General features: G+C 37.5%; 1 protein-coding gene across 6 annotated transcripts; it reads right to left on the bottom strand.

Annotated features, from left to right (window-relative positions):
- Nucleotides 1-950: 950 nt before the first annotated feature.
- LOC135645824 (protein ENHANCED DOWNY MILDEW 2-like) lies at nucleotides 951-21785 on the bottom strand. 6 transcript variants are annotated; one of them, XM_065164613.1, is made up of 19 exons: nucleotides 21602-21785; nucleotides 20738-21182; nucleotides 20557-20653; nucleotides 19378-19425; nucleotides 19111-19268; nucleotides 15715-15811; nucleotides 15510-15608; nucleotides 10800-11047; nucleotides 10621-10710; nucleotides 10100-10519; nucleotides 9595-9739; nucleotides 9388-9489; nucleotides 8447-8539; nucleotides 7512-7553; nucleotides 3608-3718; nucleotides 2945-3016; nucleotides 2739-2857; nucleotides 2475-2538; nucleotides 951-2381 (listed from the first exon to the last, which is right to left on the bottom strand). In XM_065164613.1, the coding sequence occupies exons 2-19, from the start codon at nucleotides 21142-21144 to the stop codon at nucleotides 1200-1202; spliced, it is 3594 nt and encodes a 1197-aa protein (XP_065020685.1). In that variant the 5' UTR covers nucleotides 21145-21182; nucleotides 21602-21785; the 3' UTR covers nucleotides 951-1199. The 6 variants fall into 6 exon arrangements, with proteins under 6 accessions (XP_065020685.1, XP_065020693.1, XP_065020702.1 ...); XM_065164621.1 differs by having other exon boundaries at nucleotides 20738-21179; XM_065164630.1 differs by having other exon boundaries at nucleotides 20738-21155.
- Nucleotides 21786-21958: the final 173 nt, after the last annotated feature.

Below are 21958 nucleotides of genomic sequence, written 5' to 3'. Positions count from 1 at the left end.
GCTCCTCGACAGCTCACACCCTGCTTTAGCCCGCACCCCTGCTTCCCTTCTCCACCATCGCCGCTGCAAGGCAACTCGTTCTCCACCGTCGCCATTGCTCCCCGGCCAACGACCAACCCCCCTCGTTCTGCCACAGCCGCCCTCCAGCACCACACGCAGCAAGTTCTTGCGTGGCCCTGCCTCAACCCTGGCAACGCATGCACCGTCTCCTATTCTCAACCCCGGTCGCTTCAACGCCGCCTCTCCTTTGCTCTACCGCAATCGTTGGTTGCCATTCCCGACTGCTCGACGATCGCTCTCTTGGGTCACAACAGTTGCAGCCACATGGACGATCCCCTCGAAATGATTATTCTCTTTTCTCCCCTTTCTTTCATGATAAAACCCTAAAATCTTACTATTATGAAATGAACTTTTTTTTACGTTATGAAACAATTGCACATGCATATATTTACAGGAACAAATAAGCGTAGGATTTTGCCTATTCTTTTTAAGCTTCTGTCCGACTGATCATCAAGAAACTACAAAAATTCTAGATTTTTAGATCTATAGACTTCAACCAAAGCCAAAACCAGTATTGAGATCCTTGATATAATGTACAAAATTTAAGAAGAAAGATCATGATGAAAAGAAGAAACAGTGTGTGTCAAAATGAATCCAATAGCTTCCACAAAATGAGAATCAAATATTTTTTACTTCATAGTGTTCAAAGGAGTTCTCCCAAAGCCACCCCATAAATAAATTTCTTAAAAATCTAATCCCACTACTTATTGCAAATAGAGAGACTCCACGGTCTAACAAGAGAAAAATAGGACAACCAACTAGTCTTTATCTAGCATCAGCAAAACAATTATTGTAAAAGAATATGACACAGTCATCTTACCATAGAAACTAGATAAAATAACAAGGATTTATATGAACATCTTTGCTCCACAGACACTGCAAAAAGGATATACCAGGGAATGTCTCTTATTGTGACCGAAGTCAGAACACCCACCAAGTTTATGTGCAATTTACCAAAATCTATGGATATACAAAGTTCCATTCTCCCAGTAAGCGGAACAAAACTACATAACAGCTAAGTGCTATGTTGATAATGAAACAAAGCAAGTCACTGCCACACACCCGACAACAATGGATGTTTCAGTTTTCCAAAGATCTAACAGCATCAGATTCATGTTTGATAACTAAAAACCGTGCAATTATTCATCTAGCCAACCACCAGATGTTCCCGGATGAGGGTACGAGGGATGTGGTCCAGGTGCAAAGCCGATCGAGTTGGGAGGCCTATCCCTCCTCATTCCATGAATGTCGTAGTCAAAAATACTGCCTGTTCCGGGAAGAGGCCCAACTGGGCCCTGATTTCTCGGCCTTACATAGTTTGCCTCATCGAGACGTGGAGCATACCGGTCCATTGCTGATGTTGCCATGCTAGCTGTGGATGGCCCATAGGAAGGAGGAGGAAATAAGCGAGGCTGTCCAAGCACTGAATCTGAACTACCTAACAACATTCCATTCCTTTGTGACCACTCATCTTGACCTTGTGTTCCATACAACCTTATTTGTGCCCGCAGATCTGTCTCTGATATCCTCCTGTACCCATCAATGTCATTGGAATATGTGTTCCTGCTAAGGGAGTCTATGTTGCTTCTCGGGTAATCAGAGAACCGTGAATCTGAGCTTGGGACACCATAATCATGAGTTCCAATTCCACCAGTTGGCCAACCATGTGAATTGCGGTTGAACATGCCTTCTCCAGCTGCAGGAGCAGTGTACCTCCTAGCAATTTCGTCGATGTCATCATTGACAATGTCTTTGAAGATGTCATTACCACCAGTCGTCACACCAAATTCCATTCCAGAACTGAAATACACATCTTGATTATTTGCCCTTTCTGATGGAGTTTCAATTGGTTCTGATGGAAGATGACTCTGACTCCTCGTTCTACTCTCCAAATGATCAGGTGAAATGCTCATGTCTGATAACTTGTCCTCCTCCTTTGCTTCAGAAACCTTTGCCTTTTTCTTTGACCTTCTTCTCTTACGAGAACCACCACTACGATTTTCTGCTGAGAACCTTTTGTTGCTACGTCCAGAGCTCTTAGTGTCTTCCTTTCTAGCCTCTGTCCCTTCTGAAGTGGCAACTCCTTTCAAAGGTTCTTGTTCCATATGGTCCTCTGCTGCAAGAACTTCTGATGGTTTCTTCACCAGACTTTCTTCTACGGGAATCTCCTGCTCTGTGAATGTGTGTCCATAGTGTGAAGCAATGGTCTTGTGCTTCGTTGTCCAATCAGCACGGCTCCATAGATATAGTGGTGGCGGATTCAAATTCCACTGCTCCATTTGCTTGTCATTCACATCAACAGACCCAGGCAAGTAGAAGGACTGAAGAAAGGTAGCAATTAACCATCAGTCATTTAGTTGAGACTCCTTCAAAGCTTGCATTTTTAGAGTTGGACTCTTCAAATATCTACATACCTTTCCTGAGAGACTTTGACCATCTTCCCAGATTAAATCATATGGAGGACTTTTCTTATCTAGTCTGATAATGACAATGAAAGATATAGAATGAGAAGTTGCCTTGAGAGTATATACAGAATAAATACGTAGCTCAAGATATATTTATATATAGTTATATATAATATAATATATATATGAAGAGAGAGAGAGAGAGAGAGAGAGAGAGAGAATGATACAATAAAATCATTTAATTCGAGTAACAGGGAGAAGCAGAAGTTGTACCTTTCAGTCTCCTTGGGAACAATAAGAATAAGGAGCTTTGGCTTAAAGGTTAAGGCTTTATCAATAAACTTGTTCGCAAGAGCTGCTTTGACACCAAAAGGAGGATTAAGGCCCATGATCTGTTTAAAAATCAAACAAATTAACAGACCTTATATCATGCTGTATTTACTGAAAATTAATAAATATACATGCTTTCAAAACTATACCAATTTGGATCCGGTAGGTAATTCCTTAGGGTTAACCTTCATCCAGTCTCTCCTCTCAAAATTGAAATCATTCTGCAAAAAGAAAACATCAGTGAAACATACAAGAATATCACTATAGCAACAAACAACAAACACTTCATTGAAGCAGGTTTCTTAATAGTAATGGACAGTACAGAATTCCACAAACCTATAACTTCTTTCCAGTTCCTATTTGCAATCTATAACATAAACAAGAAGTAGATAAGGTTTCAAACTAAAATTTATTTGAGATAAAGTGGTGTTATATTTCCTCAATTAAGAGGAAAGGTTCAGGGTAGTTGGAATTGCATTAGAAATCACAATTCCTATATGTTTAAGCATCCAAACAATGGAATTACATCAATTGTCTCAACAACTATCATCCAAAATTTTTAAAATTGGAATGACTCGATAACTAACAACTTGTATTTAAACATGCCATGAATAATCCCGATAACAATGAAAAGACATAAGGATGAGCAAGAGTCATGGACAAGAGAGAGAAAAAGAACTTTATGAGAAAATTGACTCTGTGAAACAGGTAGATAAGCAAGAACATGAGTTCTATGGCACGACCACATGACAAGATTTTAATACATAATTCTTAGACTGGTGATAGACTGTTGCTAATTTTTAGAAAATTACCTTTGGTTGTATAATATCATAATTCTTGAAGTAGCACCTCTTCCCAGCTGCATCAAGTTTTTCTTTCATCAAAAGACTATAATCATTGGCACCACAGCAGAAGTCGACAACCTGTAAATACACAAGGGAATATAATAGTCAAGTTCAACAATGAGTTCCTAGAATTAAGAGAATTCTAGTTCTCAACAATAACTTGCATTAACAGACATACAGAAATGGGGTGGATCCATGGTTCGCCTAATTGGTCCATACCGATTTACCGACCTACTATCGATACAATTTGTACCGATACACCGACACATGATACGGTCGAGTGTACCGATAGATCGTTATATACTGCCTATACCAGGGTATACCGCCCGGTAGGGTGAACCTTGGGTGGATCAGCAAATTTTGGTCAATCTTAACAGTTTTATTATTACAAGAAAGAAAGATAAGGATTATATGAATGTTTAGTCGGGAAGTGGTAGTGAGACCATTTTAATGTATTTATCATTTGAACAAATTTTATTAGCTCAGATGTTCTGCAAATGTAATAAGTTATCACATGGACACATATCCAACATTTCTAATTTAGTTTCCTAGACTGCCAAAATAAGAAAAAAAAGCCACAAAAAGGGAAGTAGATACATCATGGTTTTATGAAAGATTTCATGGGTTAATTCAAGCTTTTATCCTGGAAGAAAATTAGTCAATATTAAAGATTCCATATCAATATTAAAGATTCCATAGATGTCCATCGATCAAATATTTTGTTAAGTAATATTAATTGTCAAAATATGAATATATATCTTCCCTTGATTTATAGGATGTTATTGTATTTCTCCTCATTTTTATTTTCTTTCTTGTACTTGGGGTCTATAAAAAAAGAAATATATCATAGTTGAAGATCAGAGATGTGTAAATAGAAGTATGCTTTCCCACAATGAGTGGCCACTATTTAGTATGTGATTTTATTATCTACATGTGCAACGTGGATGCATAAGACGTGCATTACTCCTTGAGCCAAGACAAATCAGGTAATAATATTTTTTTCTTTCTATTTATGTCATCCTTTTTGACCATTATCCTTCACTTCCTCCTTTTTTCTTTACCTCTATTCTTGCCCTTGTTTCTAACCAATTCACAAATCCTTCCAACAAAGAGGAAAGAAGAGGAGAGGAGGGGGGGGGGGGGGGGAGGGGAGATGGCAAAAAACAAACAGAGAAGTGTTTCAGAAATAAGGATGTTGGATGAATATGTTGAGTTACTAGAAAAAAGGAACAAAAACTTTTTACATTTAGTAACAAATTGGTGTAGCTCTTGTCAAGAACAAAATGGAGGACTGTTTAAGATACAAACATGTTCAAAATATACCAATAGATTCACTGGTTAGACAAGGTGATTCAATTATGAATCATGATGCAAGGAGAGATAAAAGACCCAACAAACTTCCTTAGGACTAATAAAGAATTTGATTGCTCTTAGTTTCGCTAATGATATTGCCCCCTCAGGAGACCTAAATGGCACAAGAAGATTGATGTGGCTGATCCCAAATAGTTGAAACAATACTGCCTGTTGTTGTAGAGAACATAAAAGATTTAAAAAGAACTTTTAGAAGAATTCCTACAATGTCAAACCCCTATGATCAATGTTTAATATGTAAACAATTCCTAAAAATTGGAAGGTCATTTAAAATATGTAAATTAATGTTCATGATAATGTTGAACATATGACAGCTAAACACTATTATGCAGGACATGAAGAGCAATAGAAGTCAATTATATCACTTTAGTGAATCTCCTCGACCCTCGTAAGGACCATCTAACACAAGGATAAAAGAGTACATCTGCAGGTCCTGTTTTTAATATGAGTGTCCTGTACTCTTGTATTTTGTTAACTAGCAAAAAAGTTGTCAAAAAACAAACTTTTGTAGGGCAAGCTAATAAAAAAAAGTAGTATTTTTAAATTTATAGAAAACATGCTTTGCCTTACCAGAATCTGTCGATCTAAAAGTGGAGCAACATCAGTTAAAAAAATCACAACTGCAGCTGGAATCAGGATACACTCTATCCTCATAAATCATAACTAACAATCTAGTAATTGACTACATAAACACCATATGATTATTTCCCAGATTTCCACCTTTCCACCTTTCAGATTGGTGCCTCCAAGCAAAAACGTTCTCTCCTTTAGGGTTTAGGTTGCCCCAAAACTGACCTTAACCTCTTCCTGACATGGCTAGAAGTCATCCATCACAGTTTTTCTCCTGTGCCTTTTAAATTATTTATTTATAGTTTTGTCTCTTTGAGAAAATATAAACAACTTCTCTTGCTCAACTTCGGGCAATTTGTCTAAAAGACCTCTAAATACAACAATAATAATGACAACAAAGTCGCGAGTCATAACTATTTAGGACCGACTACATTTCTATTAGCATCTTTTAAAATCTTCCTCTACCTCTTCTTGTATTATTAACATTAATCATTTCACCTCTTTTGACTATTGCATCTGGATATCCCATAAGCATATGTTCATATCATTTTAAACGATTCTCTCTCGTCTTATCTTCTATCAAAGCTATACCTAGGTGTTTATGAGTAACAATATTTCTTTTCCTATCTTTCCTATTAACTTCACACATTCATCTTAACATTCTCATCTCGACAACACAAGCTTTTTGTATATGTTGCTTCTTAACTATCCAACACTCAGATCCATAAAATATTGTTGGTCTTACAACGGTCTTATAAAAGACCTCTAAAGACAATCTACTAAAAGCATAACAATGGCTTCTAAAAAGTTGAACCTATGAAAAAATATAAAAAAATTCCACCTTATACAAAACATCCGGCCAATGAATAATTACTTCTCCAATAGCTAAAATCTAAAGCTATAAGGCTTCATGCATGGGGTTAAGTACCATGCTAACAAGTTAACATGAATTTGAGTTTACATTAATCATATGGCTAATCATTGATTCTACGAATTGTTTATACAGAACAACTATTGCTTTTACAAAAGGACATGCTCATGAAAAGTATGGGCAGAGGCACATAATAATAACAACAACAAAACCGTAAGTCCCAATTATTTGGGGTTGGCCACATGGATTTTTTGCCATAGATATCTATAAAAAGTTATATGTTTGGTTAAGCTAAAATTATTTATTCTTTTATTTATAGTTCCTATCGAAGATCATCCTATACCTCTCCTCATACCATCAACAATAAAGATCAAAGGCATGATCCCCTCATTTAATCCATGCCAAAGAAGCAGAAACAGACTTTAAATTTGAGAGGATTAGAAGCTTTGGACAAGAGTGTACTTTATGTCCAAAATCCATAACTAAAGAAAACTTTGGTAAGCCCACCCTTTTGTCAATTTTTTAAAGAAAAATTCAAAATGCTCTCATTTAATGTTCTGCAATTTGCAAAATATAATTGCATGATAGATCCTAAGCATATAGCTGATGTTATCAATAAAATTAGACACTGTTACCTCATATTAGTTTGTATAAGAAGCTAACTAAAACTGGTTTCTGGTGCATAATTTCACTACAAAGTTAAGATTGCTTCCTTGCTGCGTTTGCATCAACGAAAGATTAAAAAGGGAATGTAACATGCATGCATGCATGCATACATACATATATCAAAAAGGAGATGTAGCATATTGTATATATAATATGCAGTTGCATTACTATAGGAGAGCTGCTTGTCCCACTCTACACCAATATTTGCTAAGTGTCAACATGTGACAAAATGGCTTGGTCAAGCACATGAATAATATGAAAAATGCTTTAAACCAGAAACAAACTTCAAAGTTCACTGTGTCTTGCCAAAAGGAAACCCAAATTAAAATGACAAACTAACTACTGGCTGCATCTGGTAGAAATCGATTAAACTGAAGAAATAAAAGAACTTACCGTATCACCATCCTGAACATACCACTGAAGCTTATCTACAATCTACATGGAAAGAACAATTCATTGGGTCATAAGAAGGAAGACATTTTTAAACATGACTTGGCAGATGAAACACAGTATAGAAAGAACCATGCATCTATTGTCCCAAAGCCAAAAAATGTAACTAAAGAAATTGACACTCTTGTTATCATAGAACTTATGAAGAAGTGTTGTTCAGACATGAAACAAGCAGAGTAATATATTTTCCATTTAAGGTATGAACTAAATTAGCATAACCAGAATCATTGAAAACAGCAGCTTATATAGAACTCTGTGGAATCATCACCAAAATAATGCTGTTAGCGAGACCATGATAATCTGAAGATTATGAACCACTTCCCAGAAATCATAACATATTGCATTTAGCAAGGGCTTCTTTCTTGCAGCATAGCGAAATGACAAAAGTCATTTACAGGTTGTCATTTACAGGCATCCCACATGCTGCATTTTATGACATATAGCATATGCAAGCATGACTCTTGGCATTTATAGTTTATACCAGCATTTATGTGACACCTGGCATAGGATTTACAATAGTATGTGCTATGTGCAATCGATGGTAGGTCATAATGAATGATATATATTCCAATGAAGCTGTTAGCATGTTAAATAGCATAAGTCAATCTTTGTTACCTGGCAGCCATATTTAACATTGTATTTATGTATTGCATTTAGAAAGGTCAAGAGAGATTCTCACGAAAAGTTTACTTATTTGAATGGCATAAGAAATTCAACTATAGTAACAGCATAAACAATTATGTTTCCTAATAGGATTTAGTAAAGGTAATAGCATCCCAATTCTGACAATAAGCATTTAAATACATGAGGTTTACTGAGTTGCAACAACTGGAATCATCACCAAACTTCACAGTTCTTGCTAATTTTTAGATAAGTACCTGCTTAAGCTTGTCTACTTTAGTGAAATGACGACCAAAAGATGTGTAGCGCATTCCATGGAGAAAAGGTGCAAGATAAACTCTGAGCTTCTCCTGGAAAAGAAAAATTTTCATGAAGTACCACCACATAAATATCATTTCTATATATTTTTTCAAGCCATGTAGAGAGTATGTTGCTTTTGAAATTAATTTTCTTCCTCTAATTAAATGATGCTAGGGTGATGCTGCCCTCTTTTATCTAGAACAGACACAACGGAGAAAAATCTTATACCATGCAAGAAGGGATGGTTGTGCCAGGTTAACAGCACAGATAGAAAACAATATAGAGTCGAGAATAGAAAAATATTACAAGAAAACAGAGGAAAGAACTAGCAAGCATGACTTCAAATACCAGTTAGACAACGTATTGGCCAATATTTACCGGTGCAATTAAGGATCGGTATTAAACCATATGGCTTGGCACTGACCAGTAGGCATTTCTTTTTTCAGTGATACCAAGAGATATAGGTTGGTATACCACTTGATAAACCGGTACCATAACTGGTACCAACAAGTTGCCAAAATCAATATCGTACCGGCATTAAAGTTAAAGCCTTAGTAGCACCATGTGATCACAATCTTCAAAGGAAAGTAAAAGGTCTTATGATTATCAAGGTCCAACTTGTTAATGCTTCAGTTCAAGCAGTAAAATTTACTACATTAACTTGCAACAAAGTATACAATGGCAAGAGTAGGACAAAAGGAACAATACACCTTTTATGTTTACAAAAAATGCAGTATCAAATGAAAACTCAAGAATCAGATGACAGAAACTGTGCATGTGATGAATGTTACTATAAGCAACAATGGCCAATAGGTGCTAACTCGATAATTTTTAATTATATACCCAGTTATCCACAACACCAAATGCAATTACTTCACTGGTTGGCACAACTACATACCCTCCACTTAAGCAATTGCTTCACCATCTCAGGTTCACAGACAGCTTTAGCATCCTCCACAGAACCCCCATTCTCTAACTTCTGTAAAGCTGTTCGTATTGCCTATGGACACAATTTTAATCACAAAAATTAGGACTTCACACAAAGAATAGTAAATAATGAAGTCATCAATTCAAATCAGATGTCACTCAATGATCAATTATGTACCTCAACAGAACCTTCAACCTTGCCTTGTGTAATGGTCTTGTCAATGTGCCTTGTGCCGTATGCATGAGTAGATGGCATTGACCGTTTTCTGGTTATATTTTCCAAGCTTAAAGAAGATGATGCCTTTTCGAACAAAGCCAAAACTCTCCAATAAAAACATTCCAATTAGGTAAGATCACAATCAATAGGCTAATAATAATAACTCAATCCACATTAGCAACAACTAATAGCACAAAGGTGAAGCACATCAGAGAAGATTAGCTGCTTTGTGACTTCCCTACTGCAAAATAAATCAACCCAAGTTGACATGAATACCAAATGCAAATTCTTTTACTATTAGAATTAAGTTATCAAAAAAACCCCACTCAACTTCAAATGATATCAAGGAACGAAGCATACAAAATTAATTTGGGTGTTAATCTGAAAATAGTTGGAACTGCTCAAATGAAAAACTAAAGCAAGTGCTAAAGCCATTCCTTGGACAAAAGAGAAAAAAGAGACTTACTTTGCTTCTGTTTCACTATCTATATGCGGAAATGAACTTAATGTCTTTGCAGCAGGTTTCGTAGAAGCTGTAGGTTTTGCCTCTTTGTCAAGAGTCTTGTTGTCCTCAAAAACAGTTCTCTCAGCTTTGTCCATATCAGATCGTGACTTGTCCTTCAAGGACATCTCTTTTTTCTGGATACCAAGACCATGCTGAGTAACACTCCTGACAACTTTTTCCTTCGAGTGATTTCCTTCAGAACTAGTTGCCTTGACTGACTTCATAGTGGTTCGATCTCGGGCCAACTCTCTAACTTTGTTCTTAGCCAATTCTTTAATTTTGCTTTTCTGCATATCTGAAACTATTTTTTTTTCAGGAGTCTCAGGAAATATAATATGATTTCTTCTTGGAGTTCCAAGGTCTTCATCAACCGTATGCTTTCTGCCAAATGGAAAACAACAATGAAGTCAATTCCCTGTAAGAGAATGTTATTTGTGCAACACATGAAGCCAGACAGAAAAACTCAGTGAACGGGAACTTACAGGCAATATATCAAGATTCGATTAGGAAGAAGATCATCCCAAGCTCTTTGTATGATAGCCTCATCTTCTATATCCTCAAACGCAATCCTCCTACAATTTCATCGAAAAGATAGAAGAAAAATCTATATATTCTTAGCTCATTAGTGTTCTACCTATCTAATCTGCAATTGAAAAATTACCTTGGCAAGCACTTTCTATGATAAGATTTTGGGCACCGTCTGCACATTGCAAACTGCAAATCTCTAACCTCTTTGTCTTCTCCTTGTTTACAAACAACACATTTATGAACAGGGCATGTAAATGATTCCCCAGCCACAATTTTTTTCTGAAACTCAGATGCTTCAGCTTCGCTACCAGGGAAAAGTAATTCTGAAACACACTTTGGATGGTAGAAGTGACCACATGTCGCAGAAACACAAGGATATACCTAAAGACAAATGATTAAAAAAGGGAACAACACTGCATCAATCATTTGCAGACAAGAGAGTGAAAGATGAGATAAAATCTGGACAATTATATGTAGTTGTTGCAACTGTTTGCTAGATTAGAAAAATCCACATAGACAGATGTAAAGAACATGACTCTAGCAACCTCTTTCTGTGAGCACAGCAAAACTTTCTAGTTTAACAGGAAAGGAGGGACAATGTGAGGAGGAAGGAACTTAAACGAAGTCACAAAAAAATAATGAGAAGAAAACGCAGACATGGGTAGCAGGCAGTAACTAGTAGGTATGCTAGGAGCAAAATCAATAGCCTGATCTGCATCATAAACCTCTGGTATAAGGGTATTGGACATAGATGAGATCAAGTTTAATTAAGATCCAGAGACCTAGAAAATTTGATCCAGTCCAATCCAATATCCTGATAGATCTGTTCAAAGTTAATCAATAACTAGTATAAGTTGTCTAACTAAGAATCCAAACACTACTCCAAAAGCCAAACCAGATGCACCTGGAATCCAAAAAGTGAGTGGTGCACAGCATGGCAAGGGCAACAAGGAAAAAGCTAAAGAGAAGAGTACGAGGAAGAAAAAGAAAATAAATCATATCAAGAGAATCAACTAACTCTAATTTAAGTCTGCACATGAAACTTTTGTTCAACAAATATTTCTAAACCATTGCAGCTTGTCCTTCAATTAAAGGATGTCCAATCTCCAAAGGAGTAGAAGACCTGAATGAATCTGAGGTATTAAAAGAATCCAAGTGAACACAAATCACAAATAACTTTATTGTGGTTACAAGGGGTGGGTATCAAAAAAAGATACAGAAGGTATTGGATCAGATAGTGGGCCTAACATTACCCTTAGGCCATCGGCTGCCAGACACAACCCTCCTCATTTCGCCTGGCTCACGTAATTCAGTGAAAAGAATATTAATGTTATTCATAAATAGGCATTTTCAAGCACAATGCAAATAGTCTTCAGTTAAATGCTATGAGATTAAAAACAAGTGAATATACAGGTCACAACAAATTGGCTCATATAATTGATAAATCCTAAGCTTTAAAAAGGGCTATGCATGAAAAAAATAAGCCCGCATTAAGAACACAATTATTCAGAAAGAAAAACGTATCAAAAGAGAAAAATCAAAAAATAAATTTGAGTAATTTTGGGTTAATCTATGAATATAGTTAGAAAATTATATCTTATAAAGATAAAAGTAAAAGAAAAAGATCACTTATTTCATAACAAAGACTTCAATTTCGAATAATCGTACTGGTCCGTCAGCAGACCGATACACGGACTGCCCGCTACTGAGCAGTATTATATATATATATATATATATATATATATATATATATATATGGTATGCAATTTCGAATGGTACCGTCCGGTACGGGCAGTACGTACCGATCCGACGACATACCAATAAGCGGACCACCCGTTACCGAACGGACCATGCTACAAGGTTACACTGTAGCCATGCTACAGTAAGAGGAAATCGCTCGGTAGGCCCTGGTGGACCGCTCGGTACGTCGATACCGTACCGTACTGAGCCAACCTCGAAACACCAGTACGGTACAGCATGATATTACATACCATATATATATATATATATATATATATATATATATATATATATATATATATATATATCAAGGCGACGTCACCCCGCGTGGGGAGAAGAGAGGCGGGGGCCTAGGGAGAAGAGAGACGATGTCGCCGAAAAAATTTTCTTTTTATACTTTATATATATGTATATATATATCGAACGATATACCGAGTGGTATACTGCTCGGTATACAATACCGTACCGTACCAAGCGAAGCTCGAAACGCCAGTACAATATTTCAATTCTTGTTTCAGAATTGATATGGCTCAAAGTCAACATTTATCTTAATTTATAACTAAATTCCAAAACATTAAAATAACGTATTGAACACAAACTAGCAAGGTAGATTCACTACCAACCCTTTGATTCATTTAATAGTATCTCTCCATTGTCTAACAAAAGGATATTCTCGTTTTTTCATTCATAATTGAACGTGATCATTGGACATGAATTTATGTGCATCTCACCACAAATGCTGAAGGGATATTTTTTTCTCAAGCAATGCAATTTGAAGGTCAACAAATATCCTCCCTCTTCTCAATGATCAGCAGTCCTACTCTATATGAACCCTTTCAAATAGAGTCACCTCAAGAATCAGTCTAAATAGGCATGGCAAAGCATGCAAAACCAAATTCTCATAGTTTAAATTAAAAGGTCCAGCTCTTAAATGAGCCAATATATACCCAAATGAAGGATTGCTAACAAGCTGTAGAATTAAGAGACATCAAAGAAATGGCTAGTAGAATCAGCATATTCTAGATGTGTGGACATCTACTTAATGTATTATGGTCCAAGATCATCTTTGACATAGGTTTTAACTGTACCAAAGCAGAATGAAGTTATGAATGACTTTCCAATTGTTAAGACATTTAAAAAATTAAAAATGTAAAAGAAACTCATTTATTAAGTTAAAAAAGCAAGTCATGTATCAGCTATAATAGTTGCCAATCGAATCTTGCGAATCATAAGACTCTTCAAAGCTTATTTCAATAATGAGTGATTCATAGCTTGTGCAGTATTAAAACCAAACTTCAATGTCACTTCACTATATAAGGATACCTTGGATCACCAGCAATGTCCAACTTGCATAGTATGCTGAACCTTACTAATACTCATGTTTTAAAATTCACGAGGACTTGAACCTCTCCAGATTCAATAGCATTATATTAACAGCTTCAGTTCAAAAGAAAAAAAAAGTTTGACCTTATTGATTCAATTGTCTGAATTGAGGGGTTTGATAAAGCAATGTATAAAAATGATAAACCAAAGTATAAGAAGCCTGCTAGTTTTATCTCATCCAACCTCTTCTTATCTTGTATACTTATGCTATAAGACTTCATCCACCTTCCTGTGAACTCAAAAAGTTTGGATTGACTATGACCACATCACATGATAAAGAAAAAAATATAAATAGGAGACTAGCAATATCTTGCATTGTATTCTCTCAAACCTATAGTTTAGTTAACCAACACATTGTCACAACCAAAAACCCGTGCATACAACAAAATTTCTCACCAGAAAGAGAAGTAGGTTGAATAAGCCATATAGAGGATAAGCTACTCTGACAAACTTAATGATCTGCTGTCTACTGCCAATAAAGAATGATGAAATATTTAAAGAGACAGCAAAAAGTGTAAAGGAAATTTAGAGAGAGAAATCTGATGGAAAATTGGAAAGTGATGGAAAAGAAAAATAGGTTTCCAAATAAGCTCCCAGCTCATTTACAAAATCACACAATTGAATCAAAATCTCAAGCTAGTCACAAAAGTGTCTAAGTTCATATCATGCAATTCTCTGATAGATACATAACCTGCATACTTCAAAGCAAGGTCTTCAATTTTGAATAACCGGGCGGTACATACCGGTCCGTCAGCAGACCGATACACGAACCGCCCGTTACCGGTATATATATATATATATATATATATATATATATATATATATATATAAGATGACATCACCTTTTATAAAAATATTTATATATAAAAAATCTTTTATATATAAATATATAAATATATATAAGAGAGAGCGACAACGTCGCCAAATTTTTATTTTATTATTATTATTATTATTATTATTATTATTATTTATATATATATACCGAACAGTATATCGCTCTATATACAGTATCGTACCATACCAAGCGAATGTCGAAACTTCGGTATGGTACAATATTTCAATCCTTGCTTCAAAGTACAAACACTTACTATGAACTTCGACCAATTTAGACAAATGACCTTAGTCCATCCTAAAAATATGTTGAGTGAATGAGGACACTATATTTGGTCCCGAAAAACAAATCAAGAACCAAAAAGTGAGGGGGTGCATCACAAGCACCTTAGAGGAAAAGATGGAGATTCTGGGTGATAAAGACCTCTCATAAATGCTGGATAGCAATATTGTTAAGAAGAAACAGAACTGCTACTACTGAATATGCCAATGTTCAAAACTTTAACTTTTAGAATACCCTTGTAGCCTTAGCACAGTAAAGTTAGCTCATGAACCACTTTATTGTGCTCGAACCGAAACTACAAAGACAGATTGGACCAATGTATAAATATGTATGTTGATTCACAGAAATTGAATACAAAGTTCATAGAAGGTTGTGAGGTGAGGATTTTGCCAATTATAGGAACAAATATTAAAAACCTTTAGGATATCCCAATTTTAGATCATGCTAATACATTGGTCCAAAAAAGTCATTCAGAATATTTTGACAAAAGCATTTTCTTTAAATCAATGCAAAATGTACCAGTAGCCTTCTTAATCAAAAACTAGTACATAGTTCAAAAGTAGTAAGATAAGAAAATAAGAACTAGTTCCACCACATATATCTTACCTCAGCACCTTTTGATTTATCAGAGGCGCCTAATTTGCCACAGCCAAAGCATTGATGCTGCTTGTATAAGCAATTGTTGCATAGAAAGTTCTGTAGTGACTGCACAAATTCACAAACATTTGATGAGAAGAACAAAAGAACGAGAGAACATACACAGCAGAGGTTCATAAAAAGCAGAAACCATGACGAGCTCTCTACATGATACCTCAACTTCAGCCTTTGTGTATCCGAGGGACTTGCATTCTGATTCTTCTCCAGCTTTTCTGGTGGCATGGAAGGATCGCAGACACGGTCCTTCACAACTGCATTATAGATTTTCAAACCACAATATCCTAAAACAAAAAATAAGAAACTATAGAATTACAAAGAACCACATAACTAGGAATGCACATAGTGCATGGCCAGACTTCACACAAACCCATTTCATGTAACAACTTTAGCTCCTGCACTCTAAATTAAGTTTAATAACAGCAGGTATCATTTCATCAAAACATATGAGTCCAAGCAAGACGTTAGCACACATCAGCACTAATTCGGTACACTATTTAGTGCATGAATATTAGATAATAAATAAAACCAACAGATATAGCAATTCTCTACCAGCTCCCATGGTTATAGTCTTAAAGAAACTCTAACAGGGGCACTGCTGCCCTTCACTATATGGTTGTTACTTATCAAGAAAATTACCACATTCTCTAAAGAACTATCTAAGGGCTAGAACGTCTGAATTATCTTCTTAAATTCGAACTCAATATTTAATTAGCGTTTCAGTCAAAAGTTGACATCTTATTGAACCAAATACAGTCGTATCTTCAGTTCTTTTCATGAAAGCAATAAGCATTCTGCTAGAACACCCCATCCATCTCCCACTACTGAGCTTGCACATTTTGCAAGTACAGTATGGAGTTATGCATAGACAAACAAAAATACAAAGCAGTGATTTAAAAAGCGCTAAGCGTCAAAAGACGCCAATGTCCAAAAACGCCCGAGGCGCTAGGCGCTCACCCGAGCAAAGTGAGATGCTAAAATATAAAAATATATAATATAATTAATTAATATATTTTTTTAATTTTTTAAATAAAAATATTCTATTAAATTAATCTAATAAATACAAATACTATTACTAGTATACGGTTAACAATATACTGTTAATAGTATACTGTATACTGTTAACAGTATACTATTGAAGACCGAGGGTGTTGACTGAGAAGAGCGAGAGCGGCAACTGCGAGCAACGACAATGGCAGCGACAACTGCGAGCGATGTGCAGCAGCAGCGACAGCGGGAGCGACAAGCGGTAACAGTGGCACCGGTAGCAGCGAGCAGTGGGAGTGGAAGCGGCGAGCGGAGACAGTGGCAATGGTAACAGCGAGCAGCGGGAGCGGGAGCAAAGCGGCGAGTGGAGATAGTGGCAACGGTAGCAGCGAGCAGCAGGAGCGAAAGCGGCGAGCGGAGACAGTGGCAATAATAGCAGCGAGCAGCGGGAGCGGGAGCGACGACAGTGGGAGCGGCAACGGTAGCAGCGAGCATCGGCAGCAGCAGCGAGAGCGGCGAGCGACGACAACAGCAGCGGTAGCGAGAAGCAACAGCAGTAGCGTGAATGACAAGCAGGGTTAGAGTTGGGGAAGTCACGCTGATATCAGTGCTTTAGTTGGTTCGATTGAACCAACTAAAGCACCGAAGACTAAACCAGACCTAAAACGCTGGTTCGGTCGCCTGGTTTAACCCAGGCGCTCGTCTGAAGTGCCCAGGCGACGCCTCTTTGAAGCGCGCCGCCTGGAAATGAAGTGAGGCGCTCGGGCCTCGCATTGCCTCGCCCGAGCGCCTAGGCGAGCGCCCGAACGCCTTTTTAAATCACTGATACAAAGATTATCAGCTAGATGAAACTAACAGTCAAAGGACCATCATACCCTTGCTTGTTTCAAAAAGTGTTTTTCTTGGTACTGTCAAGTGTCAAGCACTAGGTGCTATAAAGCATCAAAATCCCATATTAGGTGTTCGCCTACTAAAGCAATAGGTCTATCTTTAAAAAATTATAAAATGTAACTAAAGATAAAAATATTCAAATATATAAGAAATTCAATTAAAGCATAAGTTTTATTTCATTTTATCAAAACAAAAACTTGACGTTGTTTTACTTTAAATATCTACCTTTAGTAATTTTGTCCAAACCAGGCAAGTGGTAGCATCAAGGTGTAGATCTTTTAAATAATTAATTTCATCCAAGATCCTTTTTAATGTTTCCCAATTATGATTCTTCTGGCATGCCTATAATAGTATAATTGTTATTGTTTGAATTGACATGTTAAATTGATTAATTAAGTCGTGGAAAGAGGGGAAGAGAGAGGAGATAGGCAGGGTGGAAGAGGATGGGGAGAGAAATTAGAAGAGGAAGGAAGGTAGTGGAGGGCAACAAGAGAGAGTAGAGAGAATACGAGGGAGGCAAGGAAGAGAAGTAGGAAAAGGTAGAGAGGACAACAATGACATCTGTTGTTGGTCACAGAGAAGAGGCAGGGAAGAGAAGAGGCCAGAGAGGGCGATGACATGCGATGCTAGTTACAGAGTTGAGAAGAGATGAGGGAGGACAGAGGAAGAGAGGGAAGCCACAGTAGGGGGTGTTGGACGCACATGAAGGGACAGAAAAGAGGAAGAGGATAGAGAAGAGAGGACAACCATGGTAGGGAGTGTTGGTCGCACATAAAGGGGCAGAGAAGAAAAGGAAGAGGAAAGAGAAAAGAGAAGGCAACAGTGGTGGAGCCCCAATAGACAGAAGGGAGGAGAAAAGGGAGAAAAGAGGAAGAAGGGAGAAAGATAAGAGGGGGAGACGAGGAGAGATGTGATAACGAAGAGAGGGAAGACAATTAAAAGCCATAAGCCAATGGTGGAAGGTCGACAATAGAAATGATAGGGCAAAAAAATGCAGGCATCAACTGCAGTGAATTGGGTTGATCAAGTTTAGATTGCATTATAATTTGGTTCCGGAAAAGATAGGGGGGAATTGGATTTGCATAGAGTCAGGAGAACCTGAATTAGGTTGAGAGTGGGTTGAGGAGTTTGGGTTGCCCAAGCCAGCACAGGTGAACACTTGGGATGGGATGCCAAGCATCACAACTAAGGCTCTCGTAATCTCCAAGTTGACTCATATTTTTACGAGTGCAAGTCAAATGTGTAATTAGATGCTTAAGCACCATAGATAATTTAATCATTTAACCCTCAATACAACCACCTCTAACTCACCAAAATTCAAGCATTTCATCGTATCTCCATCTTGGCATATCTAAAACACAATAAACTTCTTGATCTAGGATTCAAAAGGGATAACTAAAAATGACAATAACAATAGAATATAATAACCAGAAATAGAGAGATTAGAAACATTATAATTATGACATAATGAGTACCATGCTGGATGGACAACAAATACAAATGATTTTGGTGTGTAAATTAAACTTCAGGTGATGGACACAAATAACTAGGTGGAAGCTTGCATTTAAGGAGCTAACAAAAATTCATTGATTTAATAATATTAACTATTTGTATTAGAACCTGAATATTGTAAAGCAAATACAAGAAAATGTTTCCAAAAAATAAAAAAACATACCATAAAAGTTCACCACCATTATCACAAATGGCACATACTGAATCAAATAAATCAGACTCATCCTCTGAATCATCATCAGCATCATCTTTTATGTCTTCATCAACCTCATCATCATCAGCAATAAATGGCTGATTTAGATTTGAACTATCTAAAGCAACCTGAAAAATTAATTTAATAATAAACCTTATCCAATTTGATCTATCACGTGACAAGTTCTACAAATGATCTATGGAAATTAAAGCAAATATGACCAGGATCAGCACCAACCTCACCAAATTTCTTCCTTGGCTTCCCCTCTAGGAACTCTAGCAACAGCTGTTCAAGTAGAACTATCATAAGAAGCATGCTTAACAAGATACAAACTCAAATATTTAGGGTAAAATGAAGCTATTTCAATGGTAAAGAAACTGTGAAATTAATAATGGAGCACAGATGGTAAGTCCAAATTAAAACGAATAATATAACATTGGACTAAAAATAACTAGAACTTGAACATAGAAGCATCAATTTGATAAATACATCCTTCACTGGCCATCACATAACAATGATTTAAAAAGGCACCCGGGTGCTCGCCTAGGTGATTGAGCAAGGCAAGACAAGGCCCAAGCACCTCACATAGAAGTTGGGCGATGTGCTTCAGTGAAGCGCTACTTGTGCGCTCGCTTGAACCCAGGCGTCGGGCGCCTCAGGTCGACGTCGTCCCGAGTTTTGCGAAATGGCTCTGGGTGCCCGGCATCGCTCGGGTCGGCGCTGTCCCGAGTTTTACGGAGCGGCTTCGGGGTGTTCGACACCAAGCGCCGATCGACCCGTACTAGTTGGCACCGAGGGGCACCACTTGGGTCGGCGCCGTGCAACGCCGTCCTGAGTTTTGCGGAATGGCTCTAGGGTGTCCGGCACTGACCTGTACGGTGTCGAACAATGCGGAGGTCGCGTGGTCGCCTCGTCCAGGTCTGAGGTGTCACTCTACGTCAGCCCAGTGGTCCTCTGTCTACTGCCACGTGGGTGGTGCCAAAATGTGGCATATCACTAAACATTTCAGTAAAACCACCCCACCGCCACATGCGAGATCCCCAAACCCTACTCCGCCACCCCGACTCACCTCTGGTCCCGTCGAAGGCAACCGCCACCGATGCCTGCAAACCCTCCTTTGGACAAAACCTTATAAAGTCCCATACAATAAATGACCACTGTTAACCCTATTAAGTTCTATGGATCAAGTCAACAGCCCCCCTCCCCCCCCCCCCCCAACAAAAGCCACAGAACACACAAAAAACAAATGCAAGAGAAAACCTGAACAATCTAAAGTTCAAGCACCTCTATGGCAACACTACAAACTTGAATGGCATTGTATGATTGTATGTATGTATGTATATATATATATACATATATGTATGTATATATATATATATATAAAGGACTTTGCTCAGTCTGTTATGCAATTCATACCTGTGAATTTACTAAGACCTGATCCCTCTCCCTAAAAAGCTTCATAAGTGAAATATGTTCCCTGAAGTCATCCTCAGAAGGTCTGACCTCAAATGTGCTGCATCATACAAACATCTTCAAGAACATCAGACAAAAGAAAGACAAATCAAAAAGTTCACAAGAGAAATTAAAAAAGGAGCACCTGAAGACACCACGCAGGTGTTCCCAAAGGCTCTTCTCTGATGCCTGTGGTTTTCTCCTCAGAAAATGAAGCAACTGTATGGTGATCAACATTGTCCTTATTGTATCCTCGTAACTCTTTCTTGGTTTCAGAAGATTGATCCATTTCTTGTCCTTCGAGAGGACCATGATCTTGGGTTGATCATCTTCTAATACCAACTTCCATGCGACAACCTGTTTGTAGACTTTCTGAAGCCCGCCATCAGTGGTTCCGTGCAAGAAAACGGCCCTGTTGACAGCATCCTGCTTCTCGCCGTCACTAAACTGGACAGGCAAAACTGAAAATGAGATGGGCGATTCATCATCGTCCACCAAATGATAATTTGTGACAATCTGCGGCACAATCTCATCATCATCGGACGATGCCATGATCTACACACCTTCAAAGAATAACGAAGCCGTATCTCCTTAAACGACAAAAGAAGAATGTTAAAGAAAATGGCATCAATCTCTTCAACTGGTCGAATCTACAATATGAAAAGAGCAACCAAACTCAATAGAAAAAACCTTCTTATTTTCGTTCATCAACCTAATTCGAAGTTTCAAACATAAAGGAGAGATGGAACCCTTATAACAATTCCAAATTCCATTATTTTCCTGACTAATATTGCATTAAAGGTACAAAACTAACGAGAAATGCCAGCAATTGCAATAGTCCTGGGCGAAAACCAGTCAGGCTTCCCTCTAACAATCGAAGATAGCAAGAACAAATACTAAAGGAGAGAGGAAACGAATAAAGCACAATACCGTAATCAGAATCGAAAGAACACATGGGAAGGATGCCAAGGAAACAAAATAAAATTCGTAACAACAGCGGAAAACTCACAAGGAGTCAGATTAGAAGGCGCCGAGATAGCAAAACCCTCTAGAAGGTGAGATTTCCACGAAAGATTCGGCGGGGAAAGTGTTTCCTACGTGCACAACCGGAAAACCCCGACACCACATTTCCATGGGACGCGAAATTAGGGATTTGGGGAAGGGTGGAGAAGCGCCTTTTATTGGAAATCTTTTGCCGAATATTAAAGGCGGTTGTGGACGGGTCCGACTAGGAATTGCACGGTTGCGATTATGGGCACCGCATCGAAGGGGACCTATGTGACATTCAATGAAAATGTGAAGGACTTGTAAGTAATATCATATATAAATTAATTAAAAGAATATAGTCTCCACAGAGTTATTATAA

Source organism: Musa acuminata, chromosome BXJ1-4, assembly GCF_036884655.1.
Source record: "Musa acuminata AAA Group cultivar baxijiao chromosome BXJ1-4, Cavendish_Baxijiao_AAA, whole genome shotgun sequence".
NCBI lineage: Eukaryota > Viridiplantae > Streptophyta > Magnoliopsida > Zingiberales > Musaceae > Musa > Musa acuminata.
This window is presented reverse-complemented; position numbering and strand designations above follow the sequence as displayed.

Coding starts and splice junctions, on each gene's coding strand:
- LOC135645824 (XM_065164613.1), bottom strand. CDS start 21,144: ATGGCATCGTCCGATGATGATGAGATTGTGCCGCAGATTGTCACAAAT. Junction 19,426..20,556: donor AGGTCTTAGTAAATTCACAG/GTATGAATTGCA, acceptor CTACTTGAACAG/CTGTTGCTAGAGTTCCTAGA. Junction 2,858..2,944: donor TACCTACCGGATCCAAATTG/GTATAGTTTTGA, acceptor ATTTTTAAACAG/ATCATGGGCCTTAATCCTCC.